This window comes from Podarcis cretensis (genome assembly GCF_951804945.1).
Source record: "Podarcis cretensis genome assembly, chromosome: 8".
Taxonomy (NCBI): Eukaryota; Metazoa; Chordata; class Lepidosauria; order Squamata; family Lacertidae; genus Podarcis; species Podarcis cretensis.
The window spans coordinates 22,150,611-22,168,251 of NC_137177.1; the positions used below are offsets into that span (position 1 = coordinate 22,150,611).

General features: G+C 43.5%; 1 protein-coding gene across 4 annotated transcripts; it reads right to left on the reverse strand.

Annotated features, from left to right (window-relative positions):
• Positions 1-247: 247 nt before the first annotated feature.
• SMPDL3B (sphingomyelin phosphodiesterase acid like 3B) lies at positions 248-17,527 on the reverse strand. Of its 4 annotated transcripts, XM_079986155.1 has the most exons (10): positions 17,206-17,527; positions 15,179-15,385; positions 13,585-13,801; positions 12,493-12,590; positions 10,882-11,025; positions 9,288-9,460; positions 7,420-7,600; positions 5,962-6,095; positions 1,623-2,769; positions 248-1,592 (listed from the first exon to the last, which is right to left on the reverse strand). In XM_079986155.1, the coding sequence occupies exons 2-9, from the start codon at positions 15,237-15,239 to the stop codon at positions 2,398-2,400; spliced, it is 1,380 nt and encodes a 459-aa protein (XP_079842281.1). In that variant the 5' UTR covers positions 15,240-15,385; positions 17,206-17,527; the 3' UTR covers positions 248-1,592; positions 1,623-2,397. The 4 variants fall into 4 exon arrangements, with proteins under 4 accessions (XP_079842281.1, XP_079842280.1, XP_079842282.1 ...); XM_079986154.1 differs by lacking the exon at positions 17,206-17,527 and having other exon boundaries at positions 15,179-15,832; XM_079986156.1 differs by lacking the exon at positions 17,206-17,527 and having other exon boundaries at positions 13,585-13,798; positions 15,179-15,830.
• Between the last annotated feature and the right edge of the window lie 114 nt (positions 17,528-17,641).

The following is a 17,641-nucleotide window of genomic DNA, read 5'->3' on the forward strand; positions in this document are numbered from 1 at the left end:
TCAGAATTCACCCAAGCGTTTGGGTACCTCCCTCTTGTTCCTTCATGGTTCCGTTTTGGTTCCATTTGTGTTTGCACTTACCAACTACATTTGTTATTAGAGAGAGTAATGCATAATTTTTTATTAAAAAAACCCTGTGGCACTTTGCCCTTTACTTTGTATGGCACACCCTTCTATCACATGTTTATATTCCCCCTTGAAAAGTAGGCAGCACATGGGTAAATTAAAAGCAGAAAGTAAAAACAAAAGGTATTCATCCTGTATTCAAACTGTTCCAATCACTCTTGATACATTCCCCAGAAACAAGGCCATCGCTTGTTCTTCTTTGTATTTGTTTTCTTAGTTTCGATTACCAGACAAATATTAATTTTCATATATATTACAGACATTGCTGAAAAGAATAATATTTAGCTTTTGGAGATGTGCATTTTAGTTTCTTACATTCTCTTGTTCCTTGTGTTCCGACTACTCCCAGGTTAGTTACATACACACCATTAGAACAAGATAACATAACATAATAAGAGCTTTTGTTTCACACCAATGGCCCATCTAGTCCAGCATATTGGTCTTAACAGTGGCCAATTCAAAGCGCATCCCTTCCAAGAATCATGAGACCCATAGTTCACTATAATCCCTAGCACCCTTAGCAGACTACAATTCCCAGAATTCTTTGGGGGAAGTTGTTCTTTAAATGTATGGTGCAAATACAGCCTTAAAGCCTGGAGGTTTCTCCTTTTGGTGTTCTGCTGATTGCCAGGGCTTCAAAGCACCACAAAAACAGGTCACCTGGAATCATGATGCCAGGTGATTTATGGGCAGCGCCACCCATATGCCAAACCTGGCCTGGGCAGGGAAAGATAAGAATCCGGCCCACCAGGCAGACGCAGTTCCCCACCCCTGTTGCATAGGCAGTGGTGCAATTAGGTTATTTTAGACTTTGGACTTAATGGTGTTATGGGCCTGCTAGGAGAGGATATCTCGTTATCCAGGAAAAACAAATAAATAGGGAGCAGATGAATAGTTGTGCACAGCAGAATTTCAAGGCCAGAGGAATTAAAAGTATTCAGAAACTTCAAATGATAGTACAGGACACAGCAGCTCAAATTTTCTTAGGAGCTTCAGGACATATATTTGGTTATCATCTTGGGCTTAATGCACATAGCTTCCCAAATCCTGGGAACCATAGTATACTCCCCACAGGGTAAACAGGTGTCCCACATAAGTTTTTAAGAATGTAAGAACCCTGCTAGATCGGCCAAGACTCATCTAATCCAGCAGACTGGCCAGCAGATTTGGCCAGCCAAATGCCTGTGGGAAGCCTGAGTGCAACAACAACTCTTCTCACTTGTGTTTTCCAGCAACTGGCATTCAGAGGTGTATCGCCTCGAACCGTGGAGGTAGAACATAGCCATTCTGGCTAGTAGATACTGATAGTCTTATCACCCGCGAATTCGTCTAATCTTTTTTAAGTCATTCACATTAGTGGCCATCACTACATTTTCTGGGAGCGAATCCCACTAACTATGTGTTGTGTGAAGAAGTTATTTCTGTTATCTTCCAACATTCAGCATCACTGGATGTCCCCACCCTCTCTCCCTCTCCCCCCACTTCCCCACTACCACTATGCATAGTTTTATACACTTCTGTCATGACACCTCTTATTTCTCTTCTCTCTAAACCGAAAAAGCCCCAAATGCTGTAACCGTTCATCATAGGAGTTCCATTCCCATGATCATTTCACTTCCTCTTTTCCGAACTTTTCCCAGGCAGCATTCCAAGCAGCAGTCGCACCACAAGACTTGTATGACGACAGAAGAATATTGGCAATTTTATTTCCTAATGACCCCTTGCGTGGAATGCACTCCCCCCCCCAGCTGCCGCACATTGGGTCAACGACGTCTTCATCGAGCTATTTGCTATGACCCAAGCACTCGTTCCTGGTCATTCAGTGCCATTTCAGAGCACAAAAGCATACATGTGAAATTAGACATTTTTGCCCCACTGTGCATCATTTTACACTTGATTTACATTGAATTCCACTTGCCATTTCACTGCCCATTCCCCCAGTTGGAGAAATCCTTTGGGAACTCCTTGCGAGAGGAGACCACACTAAGCTTTGTTTCTTATTCTGCTAAAATGGTCTTGCCTGATGCTGGAATGATGTTGTCATAATCCTGTGCTCAGACAGTCCAATAGCCCATGGAAGGACAGTGAGCTACAATAGTCAGCCATTTGTATGCATACTTTCAATCCTAGGTTTGCCAAAATGAATAAAACCCAAACCCCAAGAAGGGTGATCTCCTTAGGATGCTGAGGCCTGTGGCAGTGGTCGCATCCTGTGCTTTTTCTGTGTAGAAGCCAGGTGCCCATGCTCGTATCATGGTTCATTCAAGGCTCTCAAAGGCCTAGAGTAACAAGCCCCATCACGCAGCAGAAGAACAGAAGACCCAACTCTGGGACTGAAGGCACTGCTGCGTCACTTCTGGCTTGAATACACTGGTGGTATTTTGCAAAATCAACCTCCCTGATGGCACAGATGTGGTCGGTCTGGCAGGCGTCATCACAGTCTGAAAGGTCGTATTGAACTGAATTATACTGGTAGTATTTTTGTAGGTAGCTTTGGTCTTTCTGAAGCTTCTCCACCAGCAGCTGCATGGAGTGGGTGGAACCATCTGGGATCTGGAAAGCTTCTGTTAGGCTGTACTCTTTCTCCCATTTAGGGGCCCCCATGTTAGCATGCGTGAGGTTTAAATAATAAGTTACCATATCCTGAAATGGAAGAGAAGACATTGGGTCAAAGGTGGGTATTTGGTTAAACATATTTTGTTTGTTTTTTTATAATAATATTTATTAATTTTATAAAACAAAAATCCACATAGATAACAACAAGATCTTTCTCATTAACCACGTTTCATTCACATCTTTGGACTTCCTCACATCTCTTGTTCCTGCTTTCTAAACACATAGATTTTTCTAGCAAATTATTCACTTAATTCAATTTATATCATTTAATTATCCAATATTAAATCTCAAATCTTATAGTTTAAAACACTCTAGTTCTAACATATTGTTCATCCAAAATTTATCTTTTCTTTCAATCACATTTAAATTTATATTCTTTGTAACTAATTTGTTGGAACCATCTTATTGCGGATCTTACATCTTTCTTAACATTCATACAGTTTACAATATTTTTGTAGATAGTCCTTAAAATTCTTCCAATCCTCCTCCACCAATTCTTCTCCCTGGTCTCGGATTCTGCCAGTCATCTCTGCCAATTCCATATAGTCCATCAGTTGCATCTGCCATTCTTCCAATGTGGGCAAATCTTGAGTTTTCCAGCTTTTAGCAATGAGTATCCTTGCTGCTGTTGTGGCATACATAAAAAAGGTTCGGTCCTTCTTTTGCACACTCTGGTCCACAATGCCCAAAAGGAAGGCCTCTGGTTTCTTAAGAAAGGTATACTTAAATACCCTTTTCAGCTCATTATATATCATTTCCCAGAAGGCCTTAACCCTGGGGCAAGTCCACCAGAGGTGAAAGAATGTTCCTTCAGCTTCTTTACACTTCCAACATTTATTATCAGGCAAATGGTATATCTTTGCAAGCTTGACTGGGGTCATGTACCACCTATATATCATTTTCAAAATATTTTCCTTCAAGGCGCTACATGCGGTAAATCTCAGACCTGTAGTCCATAACTTTTCCCAGTCAGCAAACATAATGTTGTGCCCTATGTCCTGTGCCCATTTTATCATAGCTGATTTGACCGTTTCATCCTGTGTATTCCATTTTAACAGCAAGTTATACATTCTTGAGAGTATCTTAGAGCTGGGTTCTAACAGTTCTGTTTCTAACTTTGATTTTTCCACCTGGAATCCTATCTTTTTATCCAACTTAAAAACTTCTTTAATCTGAGCATAATGTAGCCAATCTCGCACTTTATCTTTTATTTTCTCCATACTCTGCAACCTCCAATTATCTCCGTCTTTTTCTATTATTTCCCAATATTTCGGCCATTTGGCCTCCATATTGAGTCTTTTCGGGGCCTTAGCCTCCATTGGTGATAGCCACCTTGGGGTTTTGTTTTCCAGTAAGTCCTTATATTTTATCCAGACATTGAATACTGCTTTTCTGACAACATGGTTCTTAAAAGCCTTATGTATTTTAACCTTGTCATACCACAAATATGCATGCCATCCAAAAGCATTGTTGAATCCTTCCAGATATAAAACATCCGTGTTTTCAAGAAGTAGCCAGTCCTTCAACCAGCAGAAAGCTGCTGATTCATAGTACAACCTTAAGTCTGGCAGGGCAAAGCCCCCTCTTTCTTTAGCATCAGTTAATATCTTAAACTTAATTCTGGGCTTTTTGCCCTGCGAGACAAATTTAGAAATATCTCTCTGCCACTTCTCAAAACACCCCATTTTGTCCACAATCTGTAGAGTTTGAAAAAACAACATTCTTGGCAATACATTCATCTTAATAGTAGCAATGCGTCCTGACAAGGAAAGTTTCAATCTTGACCAGATTTCTAGATCCCTTTTAATTTCAGACCAACATTTTTCATAATTATCTTTGAATAAGTTCCTGTTTTTGTCTGTTATGCTTACCCCTAGGTATTGGTTAAACTTATTTTGACCGACTAAATGCTGAACTCTTTAAAACACAAGAACGTACAAAATCAGCAGGCATCGTTTTAGAAAAGGTATTCCCTGCCCCAGACTCATGGAAACTTTTGGAAGGGCTTACTGGACTAGGGGCTATGGTTAGCCTTGCAAAAAAAAAAACCCACAACAAAAAACCCCCCTCATGTTATCAGTATTTATCCTAAGCTGCTTTGTATGTTCTTTGTGCTAAAAGAAAAAAAGAAGCTGGCTGCCATTATTGTTTTAAAAGTTTTTACAGTGGTACCTCGGGTTACAAACACTTCAGGTTACAAACGCTTCAGGTTACAGACTCTGCTAACCCAGAAATAGTACCTCGGGTTAAGAACTTTACCTCAGGATGAGAACAGAAATCAGGCTGCAGCGCCAGGCCCCATTAGCTAAAGTGGTACCTCAGGTTAAGAACAGTTTCAGGTTAAGAACAGACCTCCGGAACGAATTAAGTTCTTAACCAGAGGTACCACTGTACAATAAAATACAATAAAAAAATCTCCCTGTCTCTATCTCACTCAACAAACATATACATGCCAACGACCTTTTTCTAAGATGGTGTCTGTTGCAACATGCAAGTGCATTTTGGGAAAAAAAAGGTAATTAAAAATAATGGCTTAAGTATTTTAATGCAAGAAACAAGGTACCGTATTTTTCGCTCTATAGGACGTACTGGACGATAAGACGCATCCTAGTTTGGGGGGGAGGAAACAAGAAGAAAAAAATTCTGAACCCCAGAAGCCAGAACAGCAAGAGGGATCTGGCTTCTGGGATAGCCTCTTGCTGTTCTGGCTTCGGGGACAGCCTTTGAAGCCTCTGCAGGGCAGCGGGGTGAAGGCTTTGCGCAGCCATCCCCAAGCTAGAACAGCGAGACGGAGCGCTGCGCAGCAAGACGGAGCACTGCGCAGCGCTGCGTCTCACTGTTCTGGCTTTGGGCTTAGCCACGCAGCCTGCATTCGCTCCATAAGACGCACACACATTTTCCCTTACTTTTTAGAAGGGAAAAAGTGTGTCCTATAGAGCGAAAAATACGGTAATTAAAAGCCCACATTAGCAGGACTGTGCCAGCTGCTGCTGTCTTCATGGCATCTACTGCCTTGCTGGCACTATGTAGTGCAATCCAGGGCAAAAGATAGTCCCAGCCAATCTCTGCAGAAGGCTGATCCACTTCTCTGGTCTTTACTGGGCAGGATTAATAACTCTGCCAGAATGCTCTCCCTCCAGGGACTCATTGTCAGGTCACCCTTGACATGAGCGCTTGCTTTACTAGAGACAAACGCAAGCAAATGACGGTGCCCCCTACCTTCACCAGCAGGGTGTCACGGTCATATGTGAAGACCCGGATGCCAGGGTTGTTGGCCCCATTGTGCACGCCTGGTAAGGTCGTCTTCCATGGTGTTACTCCTGGAGCTAAAAACATGACGCTGGTGGGAGAACCTGGAAGAAAAGGCAATATTAAACTTAAATTAGACCGCTTCCCAACAACTGAGTATTTAGGGTGGAACAGGCATGTTCTGGTCACTCTTTTAATGAGGTGCCGGCAGGATATAGTGATCGAAACATCCTCCTCCCATGTATTCCCTGCTCAGAGCTCCAACTTCATTTTATTTTATTACACAATGGAAGAACTGCAACCATTTCTTCCAAGTGTAGACAACCCCATTGTACAGCTGTTTCAGCCTATACAGGGGGTTAATTGCCTGTACTTTGGTACCTCAGGTTACAGACGCTTCAGGTTACAGAGTCTTCAGGTTACAGACTCCGCTAACCCAGAAATAGTACCTCGGGTTAAGAACTTTGCTTCAGGATGAGAACAGCAGGAGGCCCCATTAGCTAAAGTGGTACCTCAGGTTAAGAACAGTTTCAGGTTAAGAACGGACCTCCAGAACGAATTAAGTTCTTAACCCGAGGTACCACTAGATAGTGCTGTAGGCATTTCCTTCTTTATGGTCTACAACTCCTCTTTCCAAAACAACTCTATCACCTTAACCCTTGCATTCCAAACTAATACTGTCTTATATTCATTCTGCCCTCCCTGCCACGTGGGGCAATCATGCTTGAGACTGCAGCAAGGCGAAGTATTTAACCCTTTTCAGTCCCAAAGAAAATTGGCCCTCTCCAGGATTTGAGGCTGGAGTGCCCAGTTCATTACAGATTTTTTTTTGTTTTTGTTTACATACGTCTGGAAGCAGAGTCGCTATTTCACTTCTAGCTTAAAACACAATAGCAATGTCCATAGAATGGCATTAAATTATTATTCTTGTTTGTGCTTTTAAACTGCTGGTTTAAATTATATTTTGAATTTTTAAAAACTTGCTTCAAACTTTGGCTGTTACTGATTATTCTGGTGTATATGTTATCATTTTTTTTGTAAACCGCTTCGAGGTTTCATTTGCAGTTAAGCAATATAACAAATAAAATAAATGAAAAGAAAATGGTGAAAAGAAGGAGCAGATCCAAGGGGGCACAGCAGAGTTTCACCAAAGCATGCTGGACCTTTGATGCAAACCCATCTTGGTTCTATTGAAAAGCAGTGTAAAAACAACCTGATAGCCTACAATGGATTTCTGAACTTGTAGGCATAGGAAGCTGCTGTATACTGATAGACCATTGGTCTATCTAGCTCAGTATTGCCGACACCGACTGGTAGTGGCCCACCAAGGTTTCATATGGGAGTCTCTCAAAGTCCAATATGGAGGTGCTGAGGAATGAACCTGGGACCCTCTGCAGGCAAGCCAGATGCTCTACCAGGGGGATGTACCTGTGTTACTGTAAAACATCCTAAAGCTATCAGTGTGATGATGCCCAAAGAACTGTGCCATGATCGCTCCATGATGCTTCTGAATTATTTCAGTATATCTCTGGTTAAAGTGTTCTCGGAACCAAGGCTTGCCCCGTTTCTTCTCAAAGAAGCCAGGAGGGACGTGCCCAATAATATAGACCTGTAAAGAGAAGGAGAGAAGGAGAAAAACATGCTAAGGTCCAAGTGGACAGAGCAGTAGGACCTGCTTGGCAATACATTCCTGTACAGCCCATACGCCCACCAAGTAGCCATAGGTTAATAAATAACCTCCCAGCCTCAGAGCCTCATCTGTGCAATGGGAATTATAGTGATCCCTCACATTTATTTTCAAATGCTGAAAACTAGAGCTGATATTTTAATCATATGGGTTTATTGATTATATGAGCATACATTTGCATAAGGGTAAAAGCCATATGTCTGATGCAAGAAGAGGCTTTCTTTGTGTTTAGGGTAATAGGCACAACCATAGAAGAAGCTTTCCTTCCTCTGTGGGAGAGAAGTGAGAATGTCTCTTTTAAGATGCTGCCTGCTAACTACAGTGTTAATAAACATTACAATAAAAAATACATATTTTTCAATATATACAAACACACACACATATATATACACACTACATAGTAGAAATCTCTACTATGAAAGCGATGACAGACCTAGACAGCATCTTAAAAAGCAGAGACATCACCTTGCCAACAAAGGTCCGTATAGTTAAAGCTGTGGTTTTCCCAATAGTGATGTATGGAAGTGAGAGCTGGACCATAAAGAAGGCTGATCGCCGAAGAATTGATGCTTTTGAATTATGGTGCTGGAGGAGACTCCTGAGAGTCCCATGGACTGCAAGAAGATCAAACCTCTCCATTCTTAAGGAAATCAGCCCTGAGTGCTCACTGGAAGGACAGATCCTGAAGCTGAGGCTCCAACACTTTGATCACCTCATGAGAAGAGAAGACTCCCTGGAAAAGACCCTGATGTTGGGAAAGATGGAGGGCACAAGGAGAAGGGGACGACAGAGGACGAGATGGTTGGACAGTGTTCTTGAAGCTATGAACATGAGTTTGACCAAACTGCGGGAGGCAGTGGAAGATAGGAGTGCCTGGTGTGCTCTGGTCCATGGGATCACGAAGAGTCGGACACGACTAAATGACTAAACAACAACAGTAGAAATCTCAAAGCAGTTTATCTAAAATACACCTGACATCCTTGGGGAGCTCTTGGCACTCCAAATAAGACCTGCTGCTAAATCCTACCTTGGTCCTCTGTTATAAAAATGGCCGCCTCAGCACAAGAAGCTCTGCTGATTGGCTGGGCCTAGCTATCATATTCATCTCCCACAATGCCCTGCAGTAGCACCACTCCAAGGCATTGTGGGAAATAACGATGAGACAAAACGCAACTACCTGGTCTTGCCTGTAGTATTGCTTCAAGTACGGGCACCTGCCCTTGCCAGATAAGCCTGAGAGGGCCCACAAACAGACAAGAGGGCCCACTAAGAGGTCAGTTTGCTGACAGACCCCTGAAACCTGGAGCCAGCCTCGCTACAGCAGACACATGCCACAGTCCTAAGTATCTGGGATGGAAATTTGTATTTCACACAGATTTTACCGAATATATGTCACAGCCCAGTACAATGGTGCCTGCTTCATTTCACCTAATACTTTCCCTTGAGCCCAATCTATAATACTTGATATTATGCAACCTTGCCCCCCCCCCAAAAAAACTCTGATTGATACTGTTTCTGTGACCAATCTGTAGTAAGGCCTTCACCAGTCATGCAGCTTTCAACTGGGTAAGCTTAGTAATCCGTAAACAATAAGGCAAGTTTAAGGAACCTTTTCTCCTGCTTCTGCTGCCTTGGTCAACATGTCTTCCAGCCAAAGGAACTGGCCTCCTGGATCTTCTAGGCTGCTGGTTTGATTATTATTGTCATAGTACAAGTTTGTGTTGAGGACAATCATTCGCCTTGCCGGGCCAAGACCAGATAACATCTGACTGTAGAAAGCACCTGCAAAACAACCAATAACACAGTTCCATCTAGTTTTGTTGTGTTCCTCATGCCATCTCATTTGCACTATACATTTAAAGCAGTAACAGATCACTTTAATCAGCACTGGCTTTCCCTAAAGAAGGTTTGAATTCTCTTAGTTAATGCCTTTTCTATTTTTGCTGAAAAGCCATCAAACTGTCTTTTGAAGAATGGGCAGATTAGCACATGTCTATGACAAGTGAACAGAAATTTTAACACCTTGCCTTACTGATCTGTCAAATAGATACTAACCAACTGGATCAATCACAAAACAAAGAGATGGAAGCTATACGGAACCGAAGATAAACTACCCTCTAGATCAGGCATAGCCAAACTCGGCCCTCCAGATGTTTTGAGACTACAATTCCCATCATCCCTGATCACTGGTCCTGTTACCTAGGAACGATGGGCGTTGTAGTCCCAAAACATCTGGAGGGCTGAGTTTGCCTATGCCTGTTCTAGATCAGTGTTTCCCAAACTTGGGTCTCCAACTGTTTTTGGACTACAATTCCCATCATCCCTGGCCTAGCTAGGGATGATGGGAGTTGTAGTCCAAAAACAGCTGGAGACCCAAATTTGGGAAACACTGCTCTAGATTCTCAGGGATAGAGAACCGGTGGTGCTCCGGATGTGGTGCTCCATGTCCAATTAACCCCAGTAAACATGGTCAATGCTCAAGGATGAAGGGAGTTGTAGTCCAACCTAGAAAAAGGTCCTGTTCCCACCAGGACAAAAAAAAAATGATGGAATAAAACTGTGATAGCTCAATGCCAGAGCACAGGCTTTTGCATGCAGAAGGTGTCGGGTTCAATCATACACATTATTTGAAATCAGTCTATTGGTGCATCTGGCTCAGTATTTCTATAGAGACTGGCAATGGCAATCTGGGATTTCAGAGCTGGAGTTTTTCCCATGAGGCCTACCTGGAGACGCTAGAAATTGAATTTGGGGGCCTTCTGTGTGCAAAGCAGGTCTTCTCTACCATGGAGCTACAACACTTCTCTGACATCTTCAGTTAAAAGGATCAGGTAGCAGGTGAAGATAGGTATCATGCCAAACCATCTGCAATCAAAGTAGACCAGAGTTTCCCAAACTTGGGTCGCCAGCTGTTTTGGACAGCTCCCATCATCCCTTGCTAGCAGGAGCAGTGGTCAGGGATGGTGGGAACTGCAATCCAAAAACAGCTGGAGACCCAAGTTTGGGAAGCCCTGGAGTAGACCATACTGAGCTAGACAGGCAATAATCTGGCCTGATACAAAGCAGCTTCTGACATCCCCCTGCTTGTGATCTTTTGGTTTTCTTTTCACCTGCACAGATGGATGCATTTCATTTTGGCGTACTGGATCCCTCTTCAACCTCCCATGACCCGTATCAGTTCCTCAACTGGATCTAGCACGCACCTGCTCTGAATGTTTGCAGAGAGCTGTTGCTGAGCCAGTAGCGCCAAAGGTCTGCAGTTACATCGTAGATCCTATTCTCCTTAGCTGGAAATTGATTTTTGGGGTGGAAGTCATGATTGCCCATTGCAGGATAGACCTGAGTTTCTGGAAGGGATACAAGAAAACAACAGTGCAGTGGGTTTAGAGGCAGAGAAAGAGAAGAGTTTTTGCATCCAAACAGGCTGGAGGTGACTGCAGAACAAACAGCTCAATGCTGGCCCTATCTGGAACCTGCTTTGTTGTCGCTTACAACAATTAACATTACAGCATTTTCCTAAAATCGTAATGTCAGGCAGAATGCAACAGAGGCAAACACTATATCTACTTGATTCAGCTGGCAAATGGCACCTTGTGTGAGGGCTGCCAAACCAGCATATCAAGCCATGGTTTGAAGCTGGCTTACAAATCACAGTTTGGGCCAACCGTGGTTTGCAAGTCTGTCTGAATTCATGGTTAAGGGCCATTAAGAGCACCATGGACTGCATTTATGAACTTCTGAAGCAGGGCGCTGAGCAGATGGAAGAAGAAAGCAGGCAAGCAGCTCTGAGCCTGCAGGCTCAGACCACGACATGGGTTTATAACAATGGTTAGTACAAACCATGATTTAGCATGACAATTCGACTGACACACGACTATGCTACAGGGAGTAAGGAAAGAGTGCAGCAAGAAAGGCTTATGGTTGTCACTCCAATGTGGGAAGAAATTAATGGGAACAAGCTGGGGTCTAAATATCTAGGGCTGCAGGTGATCCTTGACTTACTCTGGTGCAAGTGAGAGGATGAAAAAAGGGAGGGGAAGGAAGTGTCAGAAAGAGAAAGAAGAGGGTGGTTGACTCACGTTTGGCTCTGTCAACCTGCAACAGATTACCTACAAGGAAATTGCAGGCCACTACAGAAAAAACGCAGGTGGGACGCAGGTGGCGCTGTGGGTTAAACCACAGAGCCTAGGACTTGCCGATCAGAAGGTCGGCGGTTTGAACCCCCGCGACGGGGTGAGCTCCCGTTGCTCGGTCCCAGCTCCTGCCAATCCAGCAGTTCGAAAGCACGTCAAAGTGCAAGTAGATAAATAGGTACCGCTCTGGCGGGAAGGCAAACGGCGTTTCCGTGCACTGTTCTGGTTCGCCAGAAGCGGCTTAGTCATGCTGGTCACATGACCCGGAAGCTGTACGCCGGCTCCCTCGGCCAGTAAAGCAAGATGAGCACCACAGCCCCAGAGTCGGTCACGACTGGACCTAATGGTCAGGGGTCCCTTTACCTTTACCGAAAAAATGCCTCCTCCCGTAAAATAACTACCTGGATCATAGAATCATTTGGGGTTGAATTTATTAATTTTTCTAATACAGAATATACACAACCCTACCTACACTTATGGGGTCAGCCCTGCCTGTTCTTGACACTCTTCGAGGAACTACATTCCGCAGTTTGGCTCCATTGTTGAAACACGTAGGAGACTGAAGACATTCGCCAGCCTTAAATCCTTCTTCCTGCAATTCAAAACCCATTGACTCTGTTTCTGGATTATTATTTTTTTGGCACAGCCTTCTTACTGCCCAATTGTTCTGACACACCCTACCTGGAAATACATGTTTGATCAGGTTGGTTAGGTTTTCAATTATCTCCAGCACAGTATCTTCACCCAGTTTCTCATCAGCTACATGAGGAGTGTCGTCTCTGGAAAACAGGACAAAGGCTATTTGGTTCGAGGACAGAGATACTGGGAAAAGTCAAGTCCCTGGATAGATGTAGAGGAGTTAACAAATTAAGAACATAAGAGGAACCAAAAGGCCCATCTGGTCCAACATTATTATTATTATTTTTAAATTTATTTTGTATATTCTGTTGCCAAACAGATGCCTACAGGAAACCCATAAGCAGGTGATGAGGGCAATAGCTCCCTTCCACTCATAGGCCCCAGCAACTGGTATTACCTGTAGGTAATATGTAGTCATCATAACTAGTAGGCCACATTCACACCATGCATTTAAAGCACAATGACACTACTTTAAACAGTCATGGATTCTTCCAAAGAATTCTGGGACCTGTAGTTTGTTAAGGGCGGACAAAGTTGTTGGGAGACCCCTAGTTCCCTCACAGAGCTATAATTCCCAGAGCGGCATAACAATCAATCCCTCTTCACAGGGAACTCTGACCATTGTAGCTCTGTGAGAGGAATATGGGCCTCCTAACAATTCTCAGCACCCTTAACGACCTACAGTTCCCAGGATTTTTGTGTGTGGAAGCCATGCCTGTTTAAAGTGGGAGAGTTAAAGTGGTGGGAGTTGCAATTCAGCAACATCTGGAAGGGCAAAGGATCTCCACACCTGGCTGATACAAAGGTTGGCCAAACTTGAGTGAGCAATGAAATGGCAAAGAAGAAAGTCATACAGTTGTACCTCGGGTTAAGTACTTAATTTGTTCCGGAGATCCGTTCTTAACCTGAAACTGTTCTGAACCTGAAGCACCACTTTAGCTAATGGGGCCTCCTGCTGCTGCTGCACGATTTCTGTTCTCATCCCGAAGCAAAGTTCTTAACCCGAGGTACTATTTCTGGGTTAGCGGAGTCTGTAACCTGAAACATATGTAACCTGAAGAGTATGTAACCCGAGGTACCACTGTATTTGTTTTGTTTACGGCAAAAAAGAACAACGCACAAGCACTTCCTTACCCAGTCCAGAGAATGAAGTCTGGGTTCGGGAGGACCTGCTTCATAGCATAAACAGAAGAGTTGACAAGAATCCATGGAGCATCACACAAGTAATTTCCCCAAGCCCCTGGATTGGCCACCGGTTGGGCGCCAGCGGACGGGCACACCTTCAAGGGGTCTGGGCTCACTTTGTACTGTGGGTCCAGATGAAGGTCTGTGATGTGCCAAAAATAACCTGCTAAGGACAAAAGGAAATTTTTTAAAAGGAACTTAAGAGCCCTGCAAGATCACGCCAGGGGCCCATCTAGTCAAGCATCTTGTTATCACGGGGCAACCAAGTACCTGTGGGACCTGAGAGCAACAGCCAAACCCTTGCACCATGGTTTCCAGAAACTAGTATTCAGGAGCCTACTGCCTCCAATAGTGGAGGCAGAATATTGTCATCAGGATTAGTAGCTAGCCATTGGACTCAGCTACACTCGTCAACTATATTGTTATAACCGTGTTATAAACATGTGGCACCAGATGGCACTGTAGAGCAGCTATCCATTGCCAATAGGATTTTGCATTGAGAGCTCGTATAGCGTTTTTTAATCAGTGTAGATCCAGCCATTGATAGTCTTATGAAATGGTTCTGCTTTTGCTTTAGGAAGTGCTTAGTGAAATCCAGAGCAGGAGTATGCACTCCTGGGCCATATAGAGCCCACAGCCAGATTTCATCCAGCCCACTAGATCCTTCCCCTCCCCACCAGCCGTTCTGGGGAGGGGGAGGAACTTTTGTGTTGTGCAAGGCGCACAGTTGTAGCTCCTTCCTCTGCAGTAAGATCTGCTAAAAGAAGACCAAAGTACAGGCTGAGCTCCCTGACAGAGGGCAAACTATTATTATTTATCAATTCATATATCTTGCCATGATAGGCTTCTAAATTGTTTTAAAAGCCCCATTACACATGCATTAAAACATAAACATCCATAATTAAAATACGCAATAAACCAATCCCTTAATAAAACAACACAGCAATTAAAAAAAAACAACTAGCTGCTACACCAGGTGTGGGGGACCTGTCACCCTCCTGATGCTGTTAGGGATCCAGTTCCCATCAACTTTGACCACAATAAATCATCTGCATTTTAATGCAATTTTCTCTTAATCTACACAGTTTTGATTCATATACAGATTTCTGCAAGCAATTTCCCCCCAATTAATACATTTTTGTAAGCTTTTTTATGTATGCATTTGAATACACACATTCTCCTAACAGATGGAGAACTGCATTTTAAAATTCAGGTGCATGTGAATTTCAAAAGATAATTGTGTATCAGTTCACTTGTGGGTTTGAGGTAGTGGGAATTGGGCAATTTCTCATTAAAATGCAAACAAAACTAAATTCCAAACCCCCCCCCCCATCCCTACATAAAACATGGGTGTGAGAGGCGCAACCTTATCTTTGTCCTCAAGCAGCAAAACCTCATAGGTTGGCTCTGTGCAGCCAGGAGTTAGTGCCATGGCTGTCCAGCCTAACTGTGAAACAACCAACCTGCCTTCTTCCCTTAACCCCCCACGGCTGAGTTGTTTCCTCTCAAACTACCAACTTGTGCAGCCAAAAGGGTAAGTTACCTGAGGCAGCGGTTGCAGCTCTGCAGTGCATCAAGAGCAACAGGACTCCCAAAAGACCCATCTTCCGCTGCCAGCGATCCCTGGCTGAAGTTCCACGCCTGTAGTCGCAGCTCTGGGAAAAGTTAGCCGTTTCCTCTATCAGATCTCTGACTCACAGGCTCCTTTTGCTGCTGCAGCAACTCTGCTCTGATTCAGAACTGTATCTTCCTGTTTAGCAGAGGGTTTGCAATACTTTTTTAAAAAAAGGTGTGTGAGACTTGCAGGCTTTTACCAAAGGTGTATGCTAGGACGCTGAAGGAGGCAGCGAGCTAGCTGGCAACTGCGTTGCTTTGGAATCTCCTACTCTGGGACTTCAGTCGCTGAAATACATTGCTGACCCAGCAGGGAAGAGTTGGCTCGCTTCTAATTTCTTGGCACAAGGGCCAGCTTGGCATGGCAGAGAGTTGGAAGTTCAAGCTTTGTGGCCCTTCCTCCCTACGTCAAGAATATGCAAGTTCAGGTGAACTTTACTGGCAGGGAGGAGCCTGGGTTGCTGTTATTGTACCCGACCTATTTAATGCTTCCTTTTTATTGGGTGCACTCTTCCCACCTTGGTTCAAATCTATGCTTCCAGGTGTCATAAGAAAACTACAGAGATAGTGCAGGATAGTGCGCACCCCGGAAATTATCTCTTTCAGCTTCTGCCTTCTGGAAGAAGGTACAAGGTTATAAAGACTAAGACTAGCCGCCTGAGAAACAGTTTATATCCAAATGCGATTTTGGTTTTAAACACAGTGTAAGCCTTAAGGTAGTCTCTATGGGAGTATATTGTATTTAATTATGGTGTATCAGAGTTTTTAGGGGATTAACCAGGCTGTGATAGCAGGCTTGTTAGTTTTTGAATGTCTGATGTAGATTTTTTCAATTTCATTGTTTTGTATGGGACAATGACAATAAAGATTATTGTATCTTATCGTATTCCTTACATGATTGTTATGAAGACAACAATAAAAAGAAACAGGGAAAATAACAGAATTTGGTAAGTTTTTAAGGAGTCTATTGAAGCAGCTCCTGTACATTGGAACTCCCTGCCCCTAATTTTAGGCAGGCATCATTACGGTATTCCTCTAGACACCTGCTGAAAACGTTTCTTTTGGCAGACCCAGACAGATGAGCTGATAAGTTGGATGCATCTGTTCCTAAATTTGTATTAGATGTTTTATTGTGTTGTATTTAGATGTTTTAATATGTTTTTAATAGCTTTTAGAAGTTTTAAATAGCTTTCAGGTGTTTAAAATACGCTTTTATTTCATGTATGTGTAAGTGTAATTACAGAACTGTTTGCTGTCCTGGGCTTCTTTTGGGAAGCAGGGTGGGATATAAATTTAATAAATAAAAATATATAATATCCAAAAAAACAGCGTGGGAGACATTTCATTCTCCCAGGACACTCTGTAAGTGGTCTTAAAGTGGCGATTCTGGAACAAAGGAATTCCTAAAGGAGGCTGCAAAGTGAAGCTACTGAATCAGGAGGCTCAATGAACTTGTGGACTGAACATAGACAAAGGAGTTTCAGCACTTCATAGGTGTTACTTGGTTTGTCAACATCAGGAGGACCTCTAAGTAAGCCATTAACTATGTAATGATCACTATCTGTGCTTTTCTGAATTTCATTTCCCTCTGAACCCGCCGAGTTGTATTGCCAAGTCCGACTCATGAGTAGATCTATTGAAATGAATTGACTTAAACTAGCCATGTTGATTAATTTCAGTGGGTCTGCACTGAAAAGGACAAACCCTGGAGAAAGACAGCCTACTGATTACAATTCCACTTTAGACTGTAGTAGCCCACAAAAGCCCATGCCATAATAGATTTTGTTAATTTTTAAAGTGCCACAAGACTCTATACATTGATTTCATATCCCCACTTGCTTGCCAGACGTTAACCGTAGTATCTAGGTGTGCAATGCAATGAAAACCTATAGCTAATAGCTGAATCCTGGCTTGTTCGAATGGAGAAGCAGAAGTGCTCCAAGGAACTCTACTCACATGCATTCCTTGAGTCATGAAGCCTCGAATCAATCATGCCGGACCAGTCCAAATGCACTCGCAGGGTGGAGTGCAGTTGTGCAAATGCAACTTTCTAACTCCCACCCATCCCTACATTGAAATTTGTGGTGAGCAATTAATAAGCAATGGTCTACTCTGAAGGCATATGATGCACCTGCCTTCCTGAAACGCTGTTGGCCTTTGCATATTGCTTTAGCGTGCGCATAAGAGGCAGCCACCGATTTGGACAGCTTTAGCCCGCCGCCATCGAAAGCCCGACCAGCCAGCCTTGGCGTTCGCACGAGTACCTACAGCGTCGCGCTTCTCCGCAAGACCCTTTCCTCTATACTCCCGGGGCTTCGCGCGCGGCGCGTCAACAGGACCCGCCCCTCGGGCGAGTACCTCCCCTTTGCCTTTCCTCGATTGGCCCGCTCGA

What these genes read in the sequence shown, in the direction of transcription:
- SMPDL3B (XM_079986155.1), bottom strand. Translation starts at nt 15,239, where the DNA reads ATGGGTCTTTTGGGAGTCCTGTTGCTCTTGATGCACTGCAGAGCTGCA. An exon ending in TCTGCAAACATTCAGAGCAG is followed by an intron (nt 9,461 to 10,881) that starts GTGCGTGCTAGA and finishes GTTGTTTTGCAG; the next exon opens with GTGCTTTCTACAGTCAGATG. An exon ending in GTGACACCCTGCTGGTGAAG is followed by an intron (nt 2,770 to 5,961) that starts GTAGGGGGCACC and finishes CTTCCATTTCAG; the next exon opens with GATATGGTAACTTATTATTT.